The following is a 21,994-nucleotide window of genomic DNA, read 5'->3' as shown; positions in this document are numbered from 1 at the left end:
GGTTTCTAGGTGGTCAGTTTTGGGTATAATACAGATTGTGGTATCATTTACTGACTCAAGGAAGGTCCTTGTTTGAGTGATATTGTCTACAAAAGTGTACAAGTCTTTCCACAGCACTCCCCGATGATGTTGATAAAAGTGGGCATGAAGGCCATCAATACCAAGGGCTTTAAAGGATCTCAGTTCAAAGACTGCCTTTCTTACCTCTTTCACAGTGGTTGGGTGATCAATTGCTATGGTGTTCAGGTAATGGTGGTTGGCACAAAGAGGTATATTAGGCTCAACAGTAAACAAAGTTGAAAAATATTGGACAATATGGGGAACAAACTCATCACCCTCAATAACTTAGTCAACTTCATAATTGAGGATAGTGATACTATTCCTTCTTCTCCTAATTTTTACTGATCTATGAAAATAGCTAGTGTTTTGGTCACCACACTTTATCCAATTAGTCATGGCCCTAGTCATCCAGAAAGCTTCATCTTGATGGTAAATGAGGTTTATCTCAGAAGATACTCTTCATTTAGTTCAATAAGATGTTTACAGGATGCTCTAGTTTCAAGTGCTTTTTGGATACCATTTAGCTTGGCAGACAGAAGCTTCCTCTTTCTAAAAATATTGTCTAGTTTCAATTAGCTTAATGAACATGCAAATAATGGAAGATATAACCTTTGCTTAAATAAATACGTTAATATGTTGTAAGGTGTTTGATATAATTTGTTTGAGCGAATTCTCGCAATAATGTTGGAAGATCAATAAATTTCCAAAATACGCCATATTTTATGTAAATTCCCACTATACCGTTCACGTCAGCGAGGGATAGAGAAAAGTATTTTTTTTCCTCTGGTTCAACTTTGAACCGCCAATTCAATTGGCGGTTTGATTTTAGAAGAAACCGCCAGTTTAATGGGGTAAACTGCCAACTCAAATGGAGGTTTCTTCTAAAACCAAACCGCAAATTGAGTTGGCGATTTCATACATTTCAATGTTGAAAGCAATTCTTATGTTGGGAGGCGAACAACATAAGTTGATGATTTCACAGATACCCCGAAAGTTGAAGATTCGTCTTCCAGCCAAGTGGAACTGTTGAAGAAATTAAGGGCCGTAGTGAACTAGATGTTGTGGCTTCTGCTGTTGAGCAAACTAAAAGCGGGGGAAAGAATGAAGAGCTTGACCCTGAGACTCATGGTAAAAAGGAAGAGGATGACCAGGGAATCGACAAGGCATGTATAAAGTGATCCGCCAAGTCAAATGGCGGTTCATTTAAAGATTAACCGCTAATTGAAATAGCGGTTTACTTGTTTCAACCACTATTCCAGTGTAATACCCCGAAATTTTTAAACTCGATTTATTAAAATTAATAATTTCGTTTTAATTATTAGAAATAATTTAAAAATTTCGTTATTTTAAACGTTTTTACGATTTATTTTAAACGATAAATTTATAAACGAAAATTTATTTATTTTTCGTTAACGATATATTTTACGAGACTTTGTTTTAATTAAACATTTCTATATTTAGTAATTTCCTAAAATAGCAATTAAAATTCAGAAATTTGGCCTAACTACTTGAAATTACTAAAATGCCCCTGAAGGACAAAATTTTCAATTTGCTTCTTCCTCCCTTGCCTTCCACGTACATGGAAGAAGGAAGCCATTCTTTCCTTCCTCTCTTTCCTTATTTCAGTCTACATTCATTGCCTTGGAGACCAAGCACTTTTATTCTTCTAGAAATCCACCTAATTACAAATTGAACCAATTTCGGAATTTTTTTTCAATACAAAAACCAAATCAGTTAATTGGAAATCATCCCTTGTTTCCTTCCTGTTTCGAACCACAGTCACCAACAACAACCATCACTGCGACAACCACCGACTGCCACCACCCTTATCACCACCTCAACCACCCCAACACCACTCTACAGCCACTCAGCCACCCCTACCTTCGCTGACCACCGCGCCCTGCCTCTCTCTTCACTCGACTCCCCTGTTTTCTCTCGGAATCGCACAACCACCGCGCCAGCTCTTTGGCGTTACCGTCGGCTTTCTGCCGCCGCCCAGGCCGCACAGAACCGCCGTCCACCCTCCTTCCTTTTCTCCTCCCCATCGTGCTTGCTGCCCTGCTCTCCCCTGTTCGCGCCCCTCTCCCCCTTCCTCCGCCTGTTTCACCGCGGCGAAACCACCACCACCACTGTCGCCTCTCAGCCGTGGTTCCGCACTGCGCCGCCCAGCCGCCACCCCTGTCTCCCTTCTTCCTCCCCTGCTCCTCCTTCGAGCCCTCCCCTCCCCTGCTCCCGTGTTTCCCTTTCTAGAAAAAAAAGAAAACAAGTTCCATTTAGGAACTTTGTTTTATTTATTTCTCAAGCCAAGCACAAATCACTTAGCCCAATTTTCCCAATGTAAGTTTCGACACCTTGGTCCATTTACTAAATCTTAGTGTTTTATGAAATAAAATGGTTACTTAAAATAATATTGATTTTATGAAATCTGATTTAAATAATGTTTTCGTAATATATTTCCTGAAAACCGATTTATGAAATTATATTTATCACTAAAATTGGTGTTTAATTATATTTTCATTAAAACTATGAATTTATATATTTCTAACTTTATTTTTAGAAAATTCGTTATTTATAATAATTCGAAACTTCTAAGTTAAATTATTACCATATTAATAACTAATTCAATTACTTAATATTTTGAAAGAAATTGGACTCGGAGTTCAGGAAGAACGATCCATCGAACAGGAAGTATAAACTACGATTGAGGTAACATCTATTGCAAACACCCACAATCCCTTTATGAAATGTGTTTTATGAGATTATGAAATGTGTTTATAACGATATGTTTTTATTGGATTGTGGGATATGAAATGTATTTATAAAGTTTGCTTTATGCATGATGATATTCAAATATGTTTATGAATGATTTTATAAGACTGATGTTTATGAGTTACGAATAAGATACGAAACATGATAAATAAAAGTGTAACCGGTTCTGGCAGTTAGTGGGGTTACTATTTCTAGGTCGTGCACGTACCGCCGTACCGCGGGACACCCAACAAGGGAGAGTGCTCCTTGAGGGTTACCGCAAGCTAAAAGAGAAACTATTTAGGTACGGGCGTATGTCCAACAAGGGAGAGTGCTCCTTGAGGACTATCGCAAGGTGGGAGACGTCCCGCAAGGCTAACTTGTCAGTTACCAAGTAAAAAGAAGGTTTTATGAAAGATAATGAGAACTATTAAAGTTTCAAGTTATAAATGATGTTTTATTATAATGCTTTTAATGAAAGTGATTTACTATATTCTATTCTCCCTGTTTCCAAAGTAAATAAAATGAATTGAAATTAATTTACGTTGTTAGGGTAGTATGTTACTGGGCCTCGCCTCACGATGTTACTTTTGTTTTAGGTACGAAGAAGATCATGGGATGCCTTAGAGTGAGGATGGAACCATCACATTCACGGTCGACGTTTAGTAAAGATAATTATGTGTCACTATTAATAATGGATAAACTAATTAAACTCTAAGTTAAATTTCAATTATCGAGTTAGATTGTAATATTAATGTTTAATCAATGTTAGGAATATTTTTAAAATTTATTTAGATTTCAATGTAAATATTAAAGAATTAATCGAAATTAAGTATATTTACTGTTCCTCAACAGTAGTAAGTAAATTTTAAAAGGTTATGTCGCCTTGTATTTCTCAAGAGGGAGATACGGCATGTGACGCTCCGACGAAATTAGGGTTTCCGCTGCTAATTAAAGATAATTAACCTAATTAATGGTGTTTAGAATTCGGGGCGTTACATCCAGTTAGCAGGTTTGCGCTGATTGATTAAAAGAAGTAGACCGGTTTTAATGATGACGTGGAGCTATTCCAGTTAGCGGTTTCGCACTGATTGATTAAAAAAAGTAGACCGATTTTAATGATGACGTGGATAATAGAGTGAGAAATAAGTGATAATGTAGCGTATTTTGGGAATTAATGCATCTTCCAGCATTATTGACGGAAATCGCTCTAATTTGTTTAGTTTTGTAATTTATAAATAATATTATAATTTTTAATTCGAAAATGATTCAACTTTTTCTTTTAATAATATTTAGTTGGGGTTTCATGTAATTTTTTTTCTTGTAAATTAAATGAAGTATAATTCTTCTTACAAGAAACCATTTATGAAAAAGTATATAAAACTATATATGAAGTACAAAACTAAACAAAGTATGTTAATCATTTAAGGAAGTAGGTAATCTTAAGTTTGCATTTCACGTACTCTATACTCTATTCGCAACATCTATTCAAAATAGAAATATAAAAATGTACAAGTTCTTAATTGTTCACTTGTTCTTATTTATTTATTTTATTTTTATCTGTCAAGCAACAAAACTAAATATGTTTTGTAAGTGGTTTATCGTTTTTACTAACTAAATTATTTTTACCTTACAGTATTAGAATCAATCTTGAATTAACCAAAACTTATAAATATTTAATATATATTTTTAAATGTGAACTGGACATACCTAATATGGGACAATAATTACTCCGTCCGTTTCTTTTTGTTTGTTACGTATTTCTTTTAGGGTGTTTCACAGTGTTTGTTACGTGAGAGAATCTTTTCTTTTATACACTTATTATAGTATCATTTTTTGTGCCAACTTTTAATTTAATTGGTCCAATTTTTTCAACTCATTAATTTTTTTTACAATTTCCCAAGTATGTTAAGTTAACAATCTTTGTGCTTTTACATTATTGGTTCATTTTGATAAATAAAACAACACAAATTCTTATTTACAAGGGTTGTACAATAATTATTGTATACCGGAGTAAAAGTTAACTCAAAATGCTTAAAAGTTATGCTTATATATGTAAAAGTTATTTATTTTTTAGTGATAAATTTTTTCATTTAATAAAACTTATTTCATCAAAATCACTAATAATGTATAAAATTAATCATTTAATCCTTTAAAATGTTTATCTATCAACTTTTTTTTTTACTAATATAAAAGTTAATCAAAACTAGGTTAAAGTTACAAAAAATGGGTTAAAGTCATCTTGGTGTACAATAAATTTATTGTACACCTTGTGCGTGCAAGACCTTTTGATAAAACAATCTTATTGGTTGTTGTAGTGATTAGTGGATTGAGGTTTTACTTGGATTTATTTTTTTAATAAACAAGGAAAAGAATCTTTATTGTATGTTAATAAACGTGCAAAAGTCCAAACGTAACAAACAAAAAGAAACGGATGGATTACTTACTTGTAAAAAAACAATTAGACAATAATTACTGTAGGTATTAGGTAGTGTTCTCTTCACCTGAATTTCACTTATCTTATCTTATCTTATCTTATTGTCCATGAACTTATCTTATCTTATCTTATCTTATCTTATCTTATTGACCCTTATCTTATCTTATCTTATCTGAACTTATTAACCCTTATTTTATCTTATCTTATTTTATCTTATCTTATTGACCCTTATCTTATCTTATCTTATCTTATCTTATTGACCCTTATCTTATTTTATCTTATTGAAACTTATAGTATTACCTTATGTAATATTTAGCTCACCTTATCTTATCTTATCTTATCTTATCTTATCTTATCTTATCTTATCTTATTGGCCATGAACTTATCTTATCTTATCTTATTGACCCTGAACTTATCTTATTTTATCTTATCTTATCTTATTGGCCCTGGACTTATCTTATCTTATTGGCCCTTATTTTATCTTATCTTATCTTATCAGACCTGAAATAAGTGAAAATAAGGTGAAAAGAACAGAGCCTTAGCCGTATCATTTCAGCCATTAATGTAACTTTTATTGTCACGCAGTTATTATGTTCATCCGAAAGAATGATTCTGATATTTTACCTGAATTTCATTAGTAATAAAAATAAATACTTCGTACTCGCTTTGTATTTATTTAAGGGATACACTTGTCTTTTTCGGCCGTATTTATTTAAGAGATACACTTGCCATTTTTAGTAACTTATCAACCCCACCATCTAATTATATAATCTATCTACACCCCATTCCCACCCTCCACCCTTAAAATGACATGATCCCCACTTGTTTTACTTATTAAAATATCTAACCAACCTCACTTATTTTATTATTCCGTACTTTATTTCATTCAATTCTTCTTTCTAATACCCGTGCCCAATCAAGTATTTTTCTTAAATAAATACGGAGGGAGTAGCATAGTACAAAACATGTCACTGATTATAAACATGATATACTGTACCTTGCAACTTGCAAGATCCTTGTTTGACCAATAGTTTATGCTAATCACAAATCATGCTACTAATTACATCAAATTACTACCAATAGTACTAATAGCTAGTTAAAAAAATGATGACATTTCCAAAGCAACAAGAAACACACTCTCCTTTATTTCTTCAAAAAAATGATCAAAAAATGACCCTACATGCTTACTCATAAATTCCATATAGTCACAAAACACAACCACACCAAATGACACAACCCTCACATACCCAATTGCCTAATTTTTCTCTCTCATCTTTTTATTATACCCTTTTCACCCCTCCAAAAATTTGAAAAGCTAAGTATGTAATCATAACAAAAGACAACCCACCTAGCCTATTTTAACTTCTTCCACACACCTCTTCTCCCCCCCTCCTCCCACATCACAAATCCCATCTCCACTTTCCTTCTCTCTAACCACCCCCCAAAAAACAACAACAATGTCCTCTTCTTCTCATTCTCATTCTCATTCTTCTTCCATTCTTCTTACAAGAGTTGTTCTACTTCTTGTTTTCCTGCACTTCAGTTTGTTGTTTGTCACTAATGTAACTGGAACTCACCTTCATCATAATCATCCTCACCATACTCATTCGAGCGATAAAATCATCAATTTACCAGGGCAACCCAAGGTTGGTTTCCAACAATTTGCTGGGTATGTTACTGTGGATCAAAAGAAGCATAAATCACTGTTTTACTACTTTGTTGAAGCTGAAATTGATCCTTCTTCTAAGCCTTTAGTACTCTGGCTCAATGGAGGTTTGCTCAACTCACTCTATACTCAAAAGTTCTACAGTTTTTTTAAAAAAAATAAAAATTGAAAAGCTGAATTTCAGACTAATATTCCTTTTCCTTTTTGTACATTATGTTTGTCATGTGAATTTACCGTTTTTTTTTTGTTGCTGTGGGGTAGGACCCGGTTGTTCATCCCTCGGGGTTGGTGCATTTTCTGAGAATGGACCCTTCAGGCCAAAAGGGAATATCCTGGTAAAAAACGAGCATAGCTGGAACAGAGGTGATTTTCCTGTCTTATCTCTATCCTCTATCCAGAATTAATATTCATGTTCATTTCGATTGGAATATTATAACATCTGATTTCTGGGGAATAATGTGGATTTGCAGAAGCTAATATGTTGTATTTGGAGACACCCGTGGGAGTTGGGTTTTCCTACTCAATTGACCCTACTGGGTATGATGCAGTTGGTGATGCAGTTACAGGTATTTCTGATGCAGAAAACATAATTATGTAAACTTCTGGAAAGTGGAAATTATAAAAATTATCCATTAAACTAAAAAGTTTCTATTTTGAGATGATTTCCTTTAATAAATGTTCTAAAATTGTTTATGATTTTTGTGTGTTAAGCAAGGGACAACTTGGTGTTTTTGAGAAGATGGTTTAACAAGTTTCCACAGTATAAACACAGGGATCTGTTCATTACTGGAGAAAGTTATGCAGGTAAATTAAATATCTTTTGGTAAAATAATATCATAGAATTCAGAAATATTGTATAGTGTATATCACATGGGTTTTCTTAGACTGTTAATTTAATGATGTAGGCCATTATATTCCTCAACTTGCAAATCTCATGGTCCAATTCAACAAAAAGGAGAAAGTGTTTAACTTGAAAGGGGTTGCGGTATGTGTCCAACCTTTTGCTTGTTTTTTCTTTTTACAAAAGTTTTAATTCTGTTAGTATTTTTTAAGAAGAACAACATGATTAATGTCAGGTTCCATCCAATCATTCATATTGTTAATTTAATCCGACCATTCGATTAATTAACTGATAACACAAGTTTTACCAATCCTAGTGGTTAAAACTGGAGCGTCTACATACAATAAGTTTCAGGTTCAAATCTACCTTCACGTGTAATTTGTATTGCCATTGTGGCTCATTCGCACTAAAAAAATATAACATGAGTTTTGGGTTATATGCTCAAAAGATTAGTCGAAATGGTTCATTTTACCTATCACCATTTGTTTTTTTTTTAGCACTAATGTATGAGAAAATAACACTTTGGACTACATTGAAAATACACACCCAGACTTTGAGATAATTCGTGTTAATCTATCAGTTGGCCTGATGTGCAAACTTGCTAGTTTGTATGACACTCTCAGACTCAGAGGATATGTATAGATATAAGAATTTGTAGTCATTTACATTGGTTTCAAGAGAACATACATCCTAATTCCTAAATAATGGATGTTATGGTTTGATGTAATGCAGTTAGGGAACCCGGTTTTGGAGTTCGCTACAGATTTCAACTCGAGGGCAGAGTACTTCTGGTCTCATGGATTAGTATCAGATTTAACCTACAAAATGTTTACTAAATCCTGCAATTATTCGCGGTATGTGAGTGAGTATTATAGAGGATATGTTTCGCCAGTATGTTCCAAGGTGATGAGGCAAGTTGGTAGGGAAACAAGCAAATTTGTGGACAAGTATGATGTTACCCTTGACGTTTGTATGTCTTCTGTGCTTTCTCAATCCAAGATTATTAGTCCCCAGGAGGTAAACATGACCCTCCAACCTTCTATAATCCATTCAAACTAATAGGTCATGAAATTGTTCTCTTTTGGTGGATTAGAATTTTGAAATTTTTTGTTCTAATTTGCAGCAAAATGGTGAGAGTATAGATGTCTGCATCGAGGATGAGACCGTCAACTATTTGAACAGGCAAGATGTGCGGAAGGCTCTTCATGCCCGGCTTGTAAATGTTCGTCAATGGGCTGTTTGCAGCAAGTAAAATTCTTTCTTGTACAATATTTTTCAAGTACAAGCTTTAGACATTGAACCATACAATTAACCAACCTCCTTTTTATTTTTTTGTTGGTGGCAGCATTTTGGACTACCAACTTCTTGATGTAGAGATACCCACAATTACCGTTGTTGGTTCACTTGTCAAGAATGGAATCCCCGTCTTGGTTTACAGGTATAAAGTTTTTCAAGCATTTTTAGGTTCATAAAAGTCTCAAACATACAAGTCATTATTGTCAAAAGGGACATAATGTTAGCACTTAAAAAGTCATAGTTTGCACTAGAGTTCATCATTTGCTGGGCCACGTAAAGAAAAGTCAGCTCATTTCGGGCCAGGAGGTTGGCGTGCAAGGCCAATTTTTGTGTAATCCCCTGTAAATAGACAATATGAAAAATAGTATTCTCACAAAGAGGAAATTGATTTTTTCGTTTTAGTAGTGATGGCTGACTTTGTGTCTTTGGTTGTGAAAATTGGTTGATCAAAACAGTGGTGATCAAGATTCAGTAATTCCATTGACTGGAAGCCGGACTCTGGTGCATCAACTAGCCGTTAAACTAAAGCTCAACACTACAACTCCATACCGAGTTTGGTTTGCTGGCGAACAGGTACTTGAAATGAAACTCTTTAATTATATCATAAATTCATAATGATGTACTAGTATAACATTTTGCAATTCATTCATTCATTCATTCATTCATTCGATATAATGTGCATTGATCAATGTAATGCAGGTTGGTGGATGGACTGAATCATATGGGAATATATTGTCATTTGCAACTGTAAGAGGAGCAGCACATGAAGTTCCTTACTCTCAGCCCGCGAGATCACTAGTTCTGTTCAAGTCATTTCTCGATAGCAGACCTCTACCTGAGATGCTTTAGAAACTAATCTCATTTTGAAAAATTCAAAATCTTTTAAATGGCAAAAAGGATAGTTATATGATTTCAACTCTTTTTTTTTTTCAAAAAATTCATTAGGTTCAGTTGAAAATTGTAAAGTAGATATGCTTATTTGTGTAATGTTAGTTGAATAGAAGGAAAAGGAAAAATGAGTGGCCTTTTTTGACCCTAACAAAAAAGGGCAAATGGGAAAAGGGAATTTTGAGTTTTTAGTTTCAGGAATTGTGTGGGGATGTCTCTGTGTTGTGGTTTTGGGTGTTGTTTGCTCAAGTTTTGTAGTTTGTACAAAAGGGATCCAAGATAAAAGAAATAATAAAAGTAATGTTTTTTGTTCTCAACTTTGTGGTATTCTCATTTCTCGTGGATGTCAACTAGCTCAAAGTCAAAGGAAGTGATACTCATGATATGAGATCGAATCTCATTTATATACTACCTCCGTTCCTAAAAGTTCTTTACGCTTTCCGTTTTAGTCCGTTCCTGAAAGTTCTTTACACTCCTACTTTATTCCATTTTTACTCTTATTTGGCCCACCATAACTTACCCACTCACATACTTAATATTAGTTTCCACCCACTCACATTGTTGGACAATTTATAGCCACTCATTTTCCATTTGTTACCCCACCATCACATGTTCACCAAAATTCCTTAATTACCGTGCAAATAGTAACCGTAAAGATCATTTAGGAACGGAGGTAGTAGCTCATAGTCAAATGATAATGAAGTGATACTCAGGATCTGAGATCGAATTTCGTCTCTATTATTTTCTAAATCTCGCGGATGTCCAACTAACTCACAATCAAATGAGGTATTACCCATGACCTGAGATTAAAATCGTGTTTGGAAACTTTACTTTAAAGAAGAAAATGTGGAAATATGAGCTAGAATTCCTTAATTTTAACTTGTTTGGTAATTTAAGGCTCCGATTGTTTCAAAGGAAAATGATTTTACATGGAAAACAATTTTCAAAGGAACACATCAAGGGTAAATAGTTTTCCTTTGTTTATTTTCATACAAGAAAAATAAAATATAGAAATGGAAATGAGAGAAAAGGAAATATAAGATTAGAGTGGAAAATGTCACATTTCTTCTTTTCAATGTCACATTCATTATTTTCAAAAGGAAAGTTGATTTTTCCCTAGATAAAATTATTTTTCACCTTTGGGGAAATTATTTTCCACTCTTAACAAAACAATCAAAGGAAAATGGGAAAATCAATTTCCGGAAAGTTGTTTTCCGTCAAAACAAACGGAGCCTAGATGGAAAAGTGAGGAAAATAAAATGTGGGGAAGTATGAGAAAATCAATTAGTTATATTTTAGTTGTTTTACTTTCTACACTTTTCCCCTCACAAGTGATGGAAAAATTGTGAATTATGTGAAAAACAAAATTAAAGAAGTAGAAAATATGTAATATTCTATTTTCCCCAAATTTAAATTTAGAGATTTCCACATGTTCTTCGAATTATTTTTCTACAGATTTTCATAGTTTTACTTTTCTTCACATTTCCACATTAACTAGGTTTCCAACACAGCTTAAATCTCGTATATATATATATATATATATATATATATATATATATATATATATATATATATATATATATATATATATATATATATATATATATATATATATATATATATATATATATATATATTTTGAAAAGGAAAATTAATTCATTAGTAAAGAGTCATACGACATCTAAAAGAGAAATATAGATTTAACCAATACATGAAAAAATGAATCGAATAAAGGTTTCCCTCATCAAACTACGGCCGTTGAATAGATCTTGCAATGTAGAACGTCTCCCGTATATAACGCTGGAACATGCAAACTTTTCAGAGAGAGGGTTCTAATTTAACGATTTGTTGTAACCGCGGGGATGATTTCCACTTGATTCATATGAATGTACTCGGAAAATTGATGTCTGTTGCGATCCCGCGTAAATACCAACGGACCAACTCTACATAAATTCACTATGAGTGCACGACAAACTAAACATACTAAAACTAACTCCACCATAGAAAGATTAATTAACGAACAACGACGAACTCTCGTGTATATAATTTGCCCGCAAATCATAAGGTACACCCGGTTGCGTGTAGAGCTACACGCAACCGGGTTAAAACTACGTCGTTTTGATAGTTTTTGCCAACAAAAAATATTTTTTTTAAAAAAAGAACAAATATTTTCCGGAGATTCAGGCAGTTATCTAAAATAGCGCAAATAAGTAGGTGCACCCGGTTGCGTGTAGCTCTACACGCAACCGGGTTAAAACTACGTCGTTTTGATAATTTTTGGCGAAAAAAAAAAATTAAAATTACATAACTAACTCCCCCCAAAATCACGCATATCATGGTTACTTTACAAAAAGAATCAGTTATTTTTATTGATTAAAAAAGTCAAAAATCCTATTAATATTTTAACAAATCTTTACAAAAACAATCAGTTACTTTTATTTGCATTTAAATCTTTAACAATTTACATTGTTTTATTTGCGGTTTTATTCATACTCCATATTTCTCATATCATGTATTAAATTAATATGGAGTAGAAATACAATACATGTGTAAAGGCATATAAAAAAACAAATCGTAAAACAAAAATACATTGAAGGTGTAAAAGTACATGATAGGACAAAAAAAAAAACATTTAACCAAAAGCACATAACTAAGACCAAAAACACATTACTTTATATAAAAGTACATCTTACTTCACATAAAAGTACATATTTACAACTACAAGCACATAACTATGACAAAAAAAACATTACTTCACATAAAAGTACATATTTACAACTACAAGCACATAACTAGGAAGAAAAGCACATGTTCAATTGGAAAAGGGAATCAACACAAAATAGGACAAATTCTAATTACTGGTTGATAAACACTACGTCTGCCATTGATTAAGATGCACGTCTGTTCTTGGGAGTAAAGAAAACCCATGAAATTCCAATTAATAATAGATAAAATTATCAAAAACTGTCAAAATAAATGAAATTAACAATTAAATTACACATGAAAAAAACATCAATACACACTTACTTGAATAAATGAAGATTAACACATACGAAATTTACGAATTTGAGCAAATGTGTCGCCTAATTTGCGATTTTTGGAGATGAAGATGTTCTTTATTTTGGTTTTCCTCTTTTGACGACATCAACAATGATTCTAATTGATTCTCTAAATCTTTTTCCTTTTCTATTGACTTTTTATTTGGCAGTTTTTTAAAATTAAAAATTCTATCCTAATATAACTGCCAAAAGATACCAAAATACCCGAAAAGTATTTTTGTGTTATTATTATTCTTATATTTTTTTTTTGGTAAAAGACTATCAAAACGACGTAGTTTTGACCCGGTTGCGTGTAGAGCTACACGTAACCGGGTGTACCTTCTACTAATTGCTAAAATAGCAATTGGTAGAAGGTACACCCGGTTGCACGTAGTTCTACGTGCAACCAATTCATTTATACTTTTAACCCCTCAAAAGCATATTTTTATAGTTTAAAAGCACATATTTACAAATTAAAAGCATTTTTTACAGTTTTAAAGCACATTGTTACAGATGAAAAGCAAAGTTTTGCAAGTAAAAGGGAATGAAAAATATATAAGTATGTGCTTTTAAATCGTTAATGTGCTTTTTAAGTATGTAAATGTGCTTTTAAGCCGTAAAAATATGTGCTTTTAACCTGGTTGCATGTAGAACTACATACAACCGGGTGTACCTTATAATTTGTGCTAAAATAGGATAAAATTTAAAAATTTAAAAAACTGCCAAAGAATAAGGCTAAAGAAAAGGAAATAAATTTTGGGAAATCAAATTATCACATAGGGAGTGAAATCGGTTCCTCAAGAACAGACGTTGGGTCAATCGATTCGTTTACCAATTGTTGCACCATCGTGAGTACTATTATTTGTTGTCGGTTTGTTTTCTCGAATTGTCTGTTGTTGTTCTTTTCCAGATTGAACATATGCTTTTATTCAAAGTTATGTGCTTTTAGTTGTAATTATGTACTTTTATGTGTAGTAATGTTTTTTTTGTCGTAGATATGTGCTTTTAGTTATAGTCATAAGATAACTACTTGGAGGTGACTAACTACGAGATCAATTGTTAATTTGAGTAAGATTTTGTTCTTAAATGTTGTACTTCTAGTACTATTATTTGAGTAGGATTCGTTTACCAATTGCTGCACCATCGTGAGTACTATTATTTGTTGTCGGTTGGTTTTCTCGAATTGTCTGTTATTGTTCTTTTCCAGATTGAACATATGCTTTTATTCCAAGTTATGTGCTTTTAGTTGTAATTATGTACTTTTATGTGTAGTAATGTTTTTTTGGTCATAGATATGTGCTTTCAGTTGTAGTCATAAGATAACTACTTGGAAGTGACTAACAACGAGATCAATTGGTAATTTGAGTAGGATTTTGTTCTTAATTTTTATTTTAAGATTTTGATGGAAATAATTTGTTAAGATATTGATGGAATCTTTGGCTTTTTATTTAACAAAAGTAACTGATTTTTTTGTAAAGATTTTTTTTTGTAAGCAATCATGATTTGCGTTTTTTCTAGCGGAAAGTAATTATAATTGTGATTTTAATATATTTTTTTGGGCAAAAACTATCAAAACGACATAGTTTTAACCCAGTTACGTGTAGTTCTATACGCAACCGAGTGTACCTTCTACTAATTGTAATTTACCCTTTGTAGCATTCATTATGCAAATGATTCTCAAATGTCAATCTCATGTTGACTTGTTACAGCCTTATACAGTTATATGTCTATTCAGATGATCTTTTACGTACTATAACTCTATGAGTCGTGAACATAAAAGTGTAAATCATATTCATCACATTTTGTCATTTTGCATTATTACATCTACAGTGCCTGATTGCCAAATACAGTTTAAGCATCTAATTATGTTTGCCAAAGTGTTAGGTCTGGAACATTTACCCAGATCATATTACGTGCACGATACATCTTTTTACATTTTCCCCTTACATGTAAAGAGTAAATATGAGAGGAACCATTCATAGACATAATAATGCCATTTAGTCTATGGTATACCTGAGTGCACCTAATAATTTTCAACATTTACCAACTATCCTTTCTGATTTAGAGATGGTACTGTTAGTAATCTAGAAGGACTGACTAAAATGAACTAAATAAGACACCGGATAAATATACTACTCCTCCTCCGTTTTTTTTACTTACATCATTTGCAAATTTACACTATTCAAACACTCTCTTTTATCAATTTGTTGTGATTTATACATACATAATGAATTATATACTAATTTGAGATATTGTTAGATTCGTCTTGATATATATTTTCAAAATATTAACTTTTTATAATTTTAGCTAATGTATAATTAGAGATATTGGCTAAAGATTTGCATCGGCAAACCTGGAATATCAAATGGTGCAAAAACGGAGGAGGTGTTTTTGTGTGTGTGTGTGAATAAGAGGGGTAATATAAAGACACCGGATCATTTGAGGGAATTCCCGATGATTTTGACTTTTTGGTCCTCTGTAAAATACCTATTATATTCTTATTAACGTATCAAAATTGTTTTAATGTATAAAGTAATAATCCATCTACGTCTGGAAAAAGATCATTTAAACAAAAATATATTTAATATTTCCATTATTTGAAGCAACAATATGCTCTGTATGACATTTGTTTTATAAAATTGTATTCATATGAAATGCCAGACACGTATCACGTGTATAAACACTATAATTTTCTTTTCTTTTTGCCAATTTTGGCATACCACGTGACCTTGCATGAACATATTAATTATAACGACTATTTTTCAACGGTCATTTTTTATATTTTCGATTCATAAGAAATATAATTTGTTTTTCCAAATGTCATGAAATTACGAGATCCATTATGATATAATTTTAACACAAAACTAATTCTCATTTCTCTACCAAAAATTAATTACTCGTCTTCTAATTAGGCTCTCTTTTATTTACCTTATTTTCACTCGTTTCCGGAAAAAAAATACAAGAAAGATGATAGTTGATCAAGTATAATTTATAATTAAAAATAAATTCAGAATAAATAAGTGAAAATCAGGTGATAAATCACACCCTTATTGTTATTTTTATCTTTAATTTATTATTATAATTGTTGTTAGAGGAAACTAGGGAAGTAGTGGGGAGACGGAGAGATGAAGACTTTTTTCTTTTACTAATGGTGGAGATTTTTTTACTAATGGAAAAATGGTAAAAAAGGAGTGAAAAGTGGGTAGGGGTGTATTTTTTTTTCCATTATTAATTTAAGGGTGCGTTATGTTCACCTTAAAAAACAAGTTTCAGGTCCAATAAGTCCAGATAAGTTCCAATAAGTTCAGATAAGTCAAGATAAGTTCCAATTATTATTATTTATTATTAATCTTATTAATTATTAGGAAAATTTATAAATATTAATCCAACCTTTGCCCGATTTTCTTTAATTAAGCCTACCTTTGCAATATTTCTAAATAATCCAACCTTTTATCACCCAATTACTATTATTAAGCCTAACAAGTAAATGGCCTGTTGTAACCGGTTACTATCCTTACGTGGCAAATATAATCGTTACAGTTTTTTTTCCCCTCGTTTTCTTTTAATTCCTATTTTAATGTTCTTCTCTCTCCTATGCGTTGTATTTGCTTCCTCTCTGCAATTTCGTTCCTCTCTCCTCTGTTCATCATTCATCCTCTACCTCATTCAATTTCTTCTACCTCTGTTCATCGTTCATCATTCAATTTCGTCTCTCTCCTCTGTTCATCATTTAATTGCTATGACTGGGTTAAACCAATCAACTGTTGGATCTGGATCTTCTTCAAATTCAAGGGGAGGAATGGTGTCACCATTGTTATTTGAGTGCGGAAATTACTCAGTTGTGCGGACTGTTAAGCGAGGGCCAAACATTGGAATGAAGTTTCATGCATGGTTGTCCTTTATGGCCGGTAAGATTCCGTGATTCTTGGCAATTTTTGTACTTTTTTTCCCCAAATTCACGAATGATTTAGGGTTGTTGGTTCGTTGTGGTTCGTTGCAATTGGTTTTAATTTAGTTAACAAGGATATAGTTTTCGTAATTAATTAGGATTTAAGTAAACTTTTGTCACCTGAATTTGAAAATATGAAGTATGATTAAGGGTTTTTTTCCCCAATTTCACGAATTATCTGCAATGTTGGTTTTGTTGGTTTAGGGTTTTTTTCTTGTGGATTCACGAAAATATGAAGTGTGAATGTGACGTGTGAATTTGGGTTTTTTCCCCCAAATTCACGAAAATATGTAGTGTGAATTTATCATGTTTTATTGATTAATTTTGTTGTTGTAATCGCATTGTAGAATACGAAGTCTGGATTTTTCATGTTTGGTTGACTAATTTTGTTGTTGTGATCGTATTGTAGAATACGAAGTGTGAATTTTTCAGGTGGATTCCCGATAACAATGAACTTGACAACCTTCAACTTCAAATATTTGAAGCTAATACTACCGTTGCTGAGATGGAGTATGAGAAGAAGTTGATGGAGGAAAAAATTAAAAAGTTGCACACTAAAAAGGATAATCTGGAGGAAGATGTACAAGAAATGAAGAACGGGCTTTGTCAAATGCGTATTGAAATGATGAAGAGTTCAAGAAACGAAAGGAATTGTACCATGGCTCTGTATTTTTCATGGGTTTTTTTTGTCCTTGTTTTATTTTGGTTAAAATAGTTAACAGTAGGAATATTTCCATGTATGTTGTTTAATGTTGGCAATTTAACCATCAATAAAACGATCAAGCTTGTTACTTCAAATTACGTAGTTTTTCACTTCAAACACCAAATTATTTTCCCTAATTTACGAGCATAGTCTTACTTCAAACAATACTAATGTTATGACCAAATTAGCAAATTGTTGCCTTTAAATGAGCAAGAGTTGACTTTAAATGAACATTAGGTGGACTTAAGTTGACGAGAATTGTGCAACTTGACTTTAAATGAACGCATAGGGGTTAACTTTAACATTTAGTTATCAAAATCAATTTCATTTCATTCATTAAATTCCAACACATATCTTATGAACTACGCCAAATAAGAAGGCAAATCCTGCCAAAAATAGTTGCCTAATTAATTGCTGTTTTAGTGTGCAATATCTACCAAAATGCAAACTTAATTCTTGCTTAAATTTTGTTTTATGAACTACACAAAATAAGCCCATAGCTGACTGTTTGCTAATGTTAGCTTTTGTCGCTGCACAAAGATTTTGCCCTTGGTTCACACATCGTTAGAGGTCCTACTGAGTTGGTTGATGACAACTGGAAACTTGGCTTGACTGTGGTCCAATAGGTGTTGTTGCCTGTGTCACCAAATTACACAAAATAAGTAAAAATACTTAACGAAATCAGCAAAATGAACAAATAATGCAACTCTTAACTAGAGTTGTACCTTCTGTTTACCCCTCCCTCTTAACGGACAACCTTTTACATACTTCACCCCTAACCTTTGTTGTCTACTGAAGGAAATAATGCCCTTGGTCCAAGTATGCATTTAATAATAAGTCTAATAAATGCGGTTCAGTATTAATTAACAAGTTAATAATTCAGTGAGATCAAGTGAGCTGAATGCCTAGCTAGAGGTCGCTTCAGTTCAAGTGGAATTAATGATATTAATCCACAGCTTACTCTTGACTGAACCCGTAGGGTCACACAAATAGTACGTAAACGGATCAAGTATTTAATGACATTAAATACTCCATCTATGGATATTCGGAATCGACGGATCTTGGTTTCAGTGGGAGCTAAGATCGTCAAAGGCAAGTAAATGAATAATCCGGAAACGATGATATTGCCGGAAACGGAAATATGGATCATATCGGAAATATAAATATTATCCAAGTCGTAGATGTTGCCGGAAACGGAAATATGGTACGTATCGGAAAATATTATAGGAAAGGGAAATATTACCGGAATCGGAAATATTGCCGGAAACGGAAATATTGTCAGAATCGGAAATATTATCGGAATCGGAAAATAATTCCGGAAACGGAAATATTAAATATTTGTTCGAAACGGAAATTAATTCCGGAATCGGAAATGTTGAATATTGTTCGTATTGGAAATGAATTCCGGAATCGGGAATTTAACCGGACACGTATCGTACGAATTAGCATCGGACGAGGCTTGCTAGACGAAGTCCCAGCACGAAGCCAGGCCGTCGCCCAGCAAGCCACACACATCAAACAAACACGCCAAGGCCTCGACCAAGCCCAGCGCAAGGCCAGGCCCAGCCAAGGCTTGGCGCGCGAGCACGGATCAGCAAATGGGCTACGAGCATGGGCCTCGGAGCCGTGCAGCTCGCGTGGGCCGCGAGGCATGCGCGCAGGCTGTGCGGTGCTTGTGTGCTTGCTATACGAATCCTAAAGCTATCGGAATTCGTGCATTGATTAAATCCTAATCCTAAAAGATTAAATTAATTATTTAGAGTTCTAAAAGGATTCTAATTAATTAATTAGTATTCTATCAGGATTCGAAATCCTTTCCATAGTTCTATAAATATATGCCTAGGGTCATAAATTTATACACGAGTTTTTTAACAAGTATTCATACAATTAAAGCAGTGATTTTTGAGTAGAAAAATCAGTCATATTACTTGCCCATATTAGCCGAAAATTATAGTACCTTAAGGACGATTCTAGTTGGTCAATCTTAAGGCGGACCCGGACGTGCTGTGGACTATCTACGGAGGGACGACACTTGGAGTCCTAAAGACTTGTTCTTGTTCGGTTGGGGCGCAGCTAGAGAGGGCACGCTACAAAGTGTATGCACCTGAATTATGCTAACTGATTATGTGTAAATAATATGTTTTCCTGGCATTAAGATTTTTCCGCATGATTTATGTTTTTCATATGTATCATAACCTAACATCTACGTATATCGCTAGCCTGTATGTATAAGTTTCTCCCCTGTAAAACAACATACTTAGCCACAACTTCTTTGAAAGCAGCCTTGTTGGGAAACCTTTGCCCCACTTTCCACTGGAACACAGAAAAATCAGTGTGTTCACCTACTAAAATAGCTTGCCTTATCCTCCTACCGATAGTCAAACCCTCATCACCACTGTCAGGGGGAGTGTGTATATCATGTTCACTATCCTCGTACTCACTCACATAACCACCTGCAACACTAGTTCCCTCCCCGGTAGTATCCTTTGACTGACCACCACCTAACTTTCCCTCGGCTAAATCATTTTGAAGTTTTTGAGCTACTTCAAACAGGTTGTTGTTACGGCTCTTCAACTTTGCCCTAGCTGCAAAATACTCCTCATCACTTTCATCTGAATCAGACTGTTTTTCATCAGCTAATATCTCCTCATCCAGTAATTCCTTCTCCAGATTGTCATCACTGATATGGTCATTGAACTCACTACCTGAACTCCAGTTGGGATAAAGCTCATCATCTTCATCACTTATGTCACTGAATAAATCATTGTGCTTCAATGGACTGTCCGTTCTTGGATCTTCCCATTCATAACTTTCTAGGAATTGGCTACTGCTTGCATTTTCAGTAGTTTCAGTGGATTGGGGTTGCTGAGGAAGAAGATTTGTTGTGGTTGGTGTAGGGTTTAGAGGGGTGGGAGACAGTTTGTTGGTGGATATGGTAGCTTTAGGTACAACTGATGAGGTGGCAGCATCTTTTTTGGGTGATGATGAGGTGGCAGGATTTTTTTTAGCTAATGACATTTGTGTTTTCTTGGTTTGGTAACTCACCTCCATGATATACATACATCTCAACACACCTATACTTTAACACCAATTCAACCATCTTTAATACCTCTGCATCTTCATACACCTTTCTTAATCCATTCGCTAAACTATACCCCGGAATCAAGTAGTAAAGCCCTTCGATACTCTCATACCCACATTTATTAGCTAAGGCTTCTAAATCCCACCAACACAACTCATCAACATCAACAGGAAATGTTATACCTCGTCCTCCCTCATACACTGTCTCACCATTCGCAAAATTTTTAAAAACACCTCCATGCCAAAATTTCAGAGTACCCGAAGCCATCCTACCAATTTTCAAAAGTAATAGGGAAAATCAACAACAATTCAAGTCAATTTAACACATAATTAACCCTACTCAAACAATTTCGACAACGACAATCAATCAACAATTTACACGGCTAAAAAAAAACTTTTGTTTTTCAACATGACCACAATAACCAACATCCCACAACATGAAAAAAACCTAAATTATTGCAACAACTATTATTTTTACGAACTAACAATCAAGGAAGCCCAAAATTCAAAATTTACCAAAAAAGGAAGAAAAACTCTAGGGTTCGTAGGTTCACCTTTAATTGTACGATTCTGGAGATAACTTTGAATGCGCGGATGAGGTCACCTATTTCCCCAAGAAATTCGTTGATGATGTCATTATTCAGTACAATTGTGGTTGAAGACTTGAAGTTGCAGTTATGGAGGAGAGAGGAAGTGAAATACGTGATACCAGAGAGGAAAGAGGAGAGAAGGGTTAAGGGGATTTTTGGAAAAAAAAAAAAATAGAAAATCCTTTTAGGTGGCACGTGATGTTACGTGTCCAAAGTTTTAGGAGGGAAAATCAGCATTAGTTTGTCAACATTTTTAATGTTGACTTTTGTAACAGGTAACCGGTCACCCGGCTTAATAATAGTAGTTAGGTGATAAATGTTGGATTATTTAGAAATATCGCATAGGTTGGCTTAATTAAAGAAAACCGGGCAAATGTTGGATTAATATTTACAAATTTTCCTAATTATTAATATTAATTATTAATAAATATTTATTATTAATCTAACTAATTACTAATTATTAATTATTACTCCGTTAATTACTAATTATTAATTGTAATTAATAATAAATAATTACGGAGTAACAATTAATAATTAATAGTAATAATAATAATAATTATTATTATCATTATTTTTCTTTTATTATTTTTATTAATATCAATAATAAGTTTCAACAAGTTTCAATAAGTGGGACAAGTTCAAATAAGCTACACTAAAGCATCATCCAATTGAGGTAGTATAACCGTTCTCTCTGCTT

The 21,994-nt window shown here is 33.4% G+C and overlaps 1 protein-coding gene across 1 annotated transcript; it reads left to right on the top strand.

Moving 5' to 3' along the window:
- The first annotated feature begins 6,449 nt into the window (after window positions 1-6,449).
- LOC110784628 (serine carboxypeptidase-like 45) lies at window positions 6,450-10,253 on the top strand. Its single transcript, XM_021989082.2, has 10 exons — window positions 6,450-7,018; window positions 7,173-7,274; window positions 7,382-7,477; window positions 7,623-7,715; window positions 7,817-7,896; window positions 8,485-8,769; window positions 8,876-9,000; window positions 9,098-9,190; window positions 9,504-9,621; window positions 9,748-10,253. Exons 1-10 carry the CDS (start codon window positions 6,703-6,705, stop codon window positions 9,895-9,897), a joined length of 1,458 nt encoding a protein of 485 aa, XP_021844774.2. The 5' UTR covers window positions 6,450-6,702; the 3' UTR covers window positions 9,898-10,253.
- The last annotated feature ends 11,741 nt before the right edge of the window (window positions 10,254-21,994 follow it).

Source organism: Spinacia oleracea, chromosome 5 (genome assembly GCF_020520425.1).
Source record: "Spinacia oleracea cultivar Varoflay chromosome 5, BTI_SOV_V1, whole genome shotgun sequence".
NCBI lineage: Eukaryota > Viridiplantae > Streptophyta > Magnoliopsida > Caryophyllales > Amaranthaceae > Spinacia > Spinacia oleracea.
Note: the sequence above shows the minus strand (reverse complement) of the source record. Positions and strands in the feature narration are given on the sequence as shown.

Bases quoted from the DNA above. Each gene is read 5' to 3' on its own strand.
- LOC110784628 (XM_021989082.2), top strand. From the start codon at position 6,703: ATGTCCTCTTCTTCTCATTCTCATTCTCATTCTTCTTCCATTCTTCTT. The intron at 7,019-7,172 runs GTTTGCTCAACT...GCTGTGGGGTAG, and splicing joins AGTACTCTGGCTCAATGGAG to GACCCGGTTGTTCATCCCTC. The intron at 7,275-7,381 runs GTGATTTTCCTG...GTGGATTTGCAG, and splicing joins CGAGCATAGCTGGAACAGAG to AAGCTAATATGTTGTATTTG.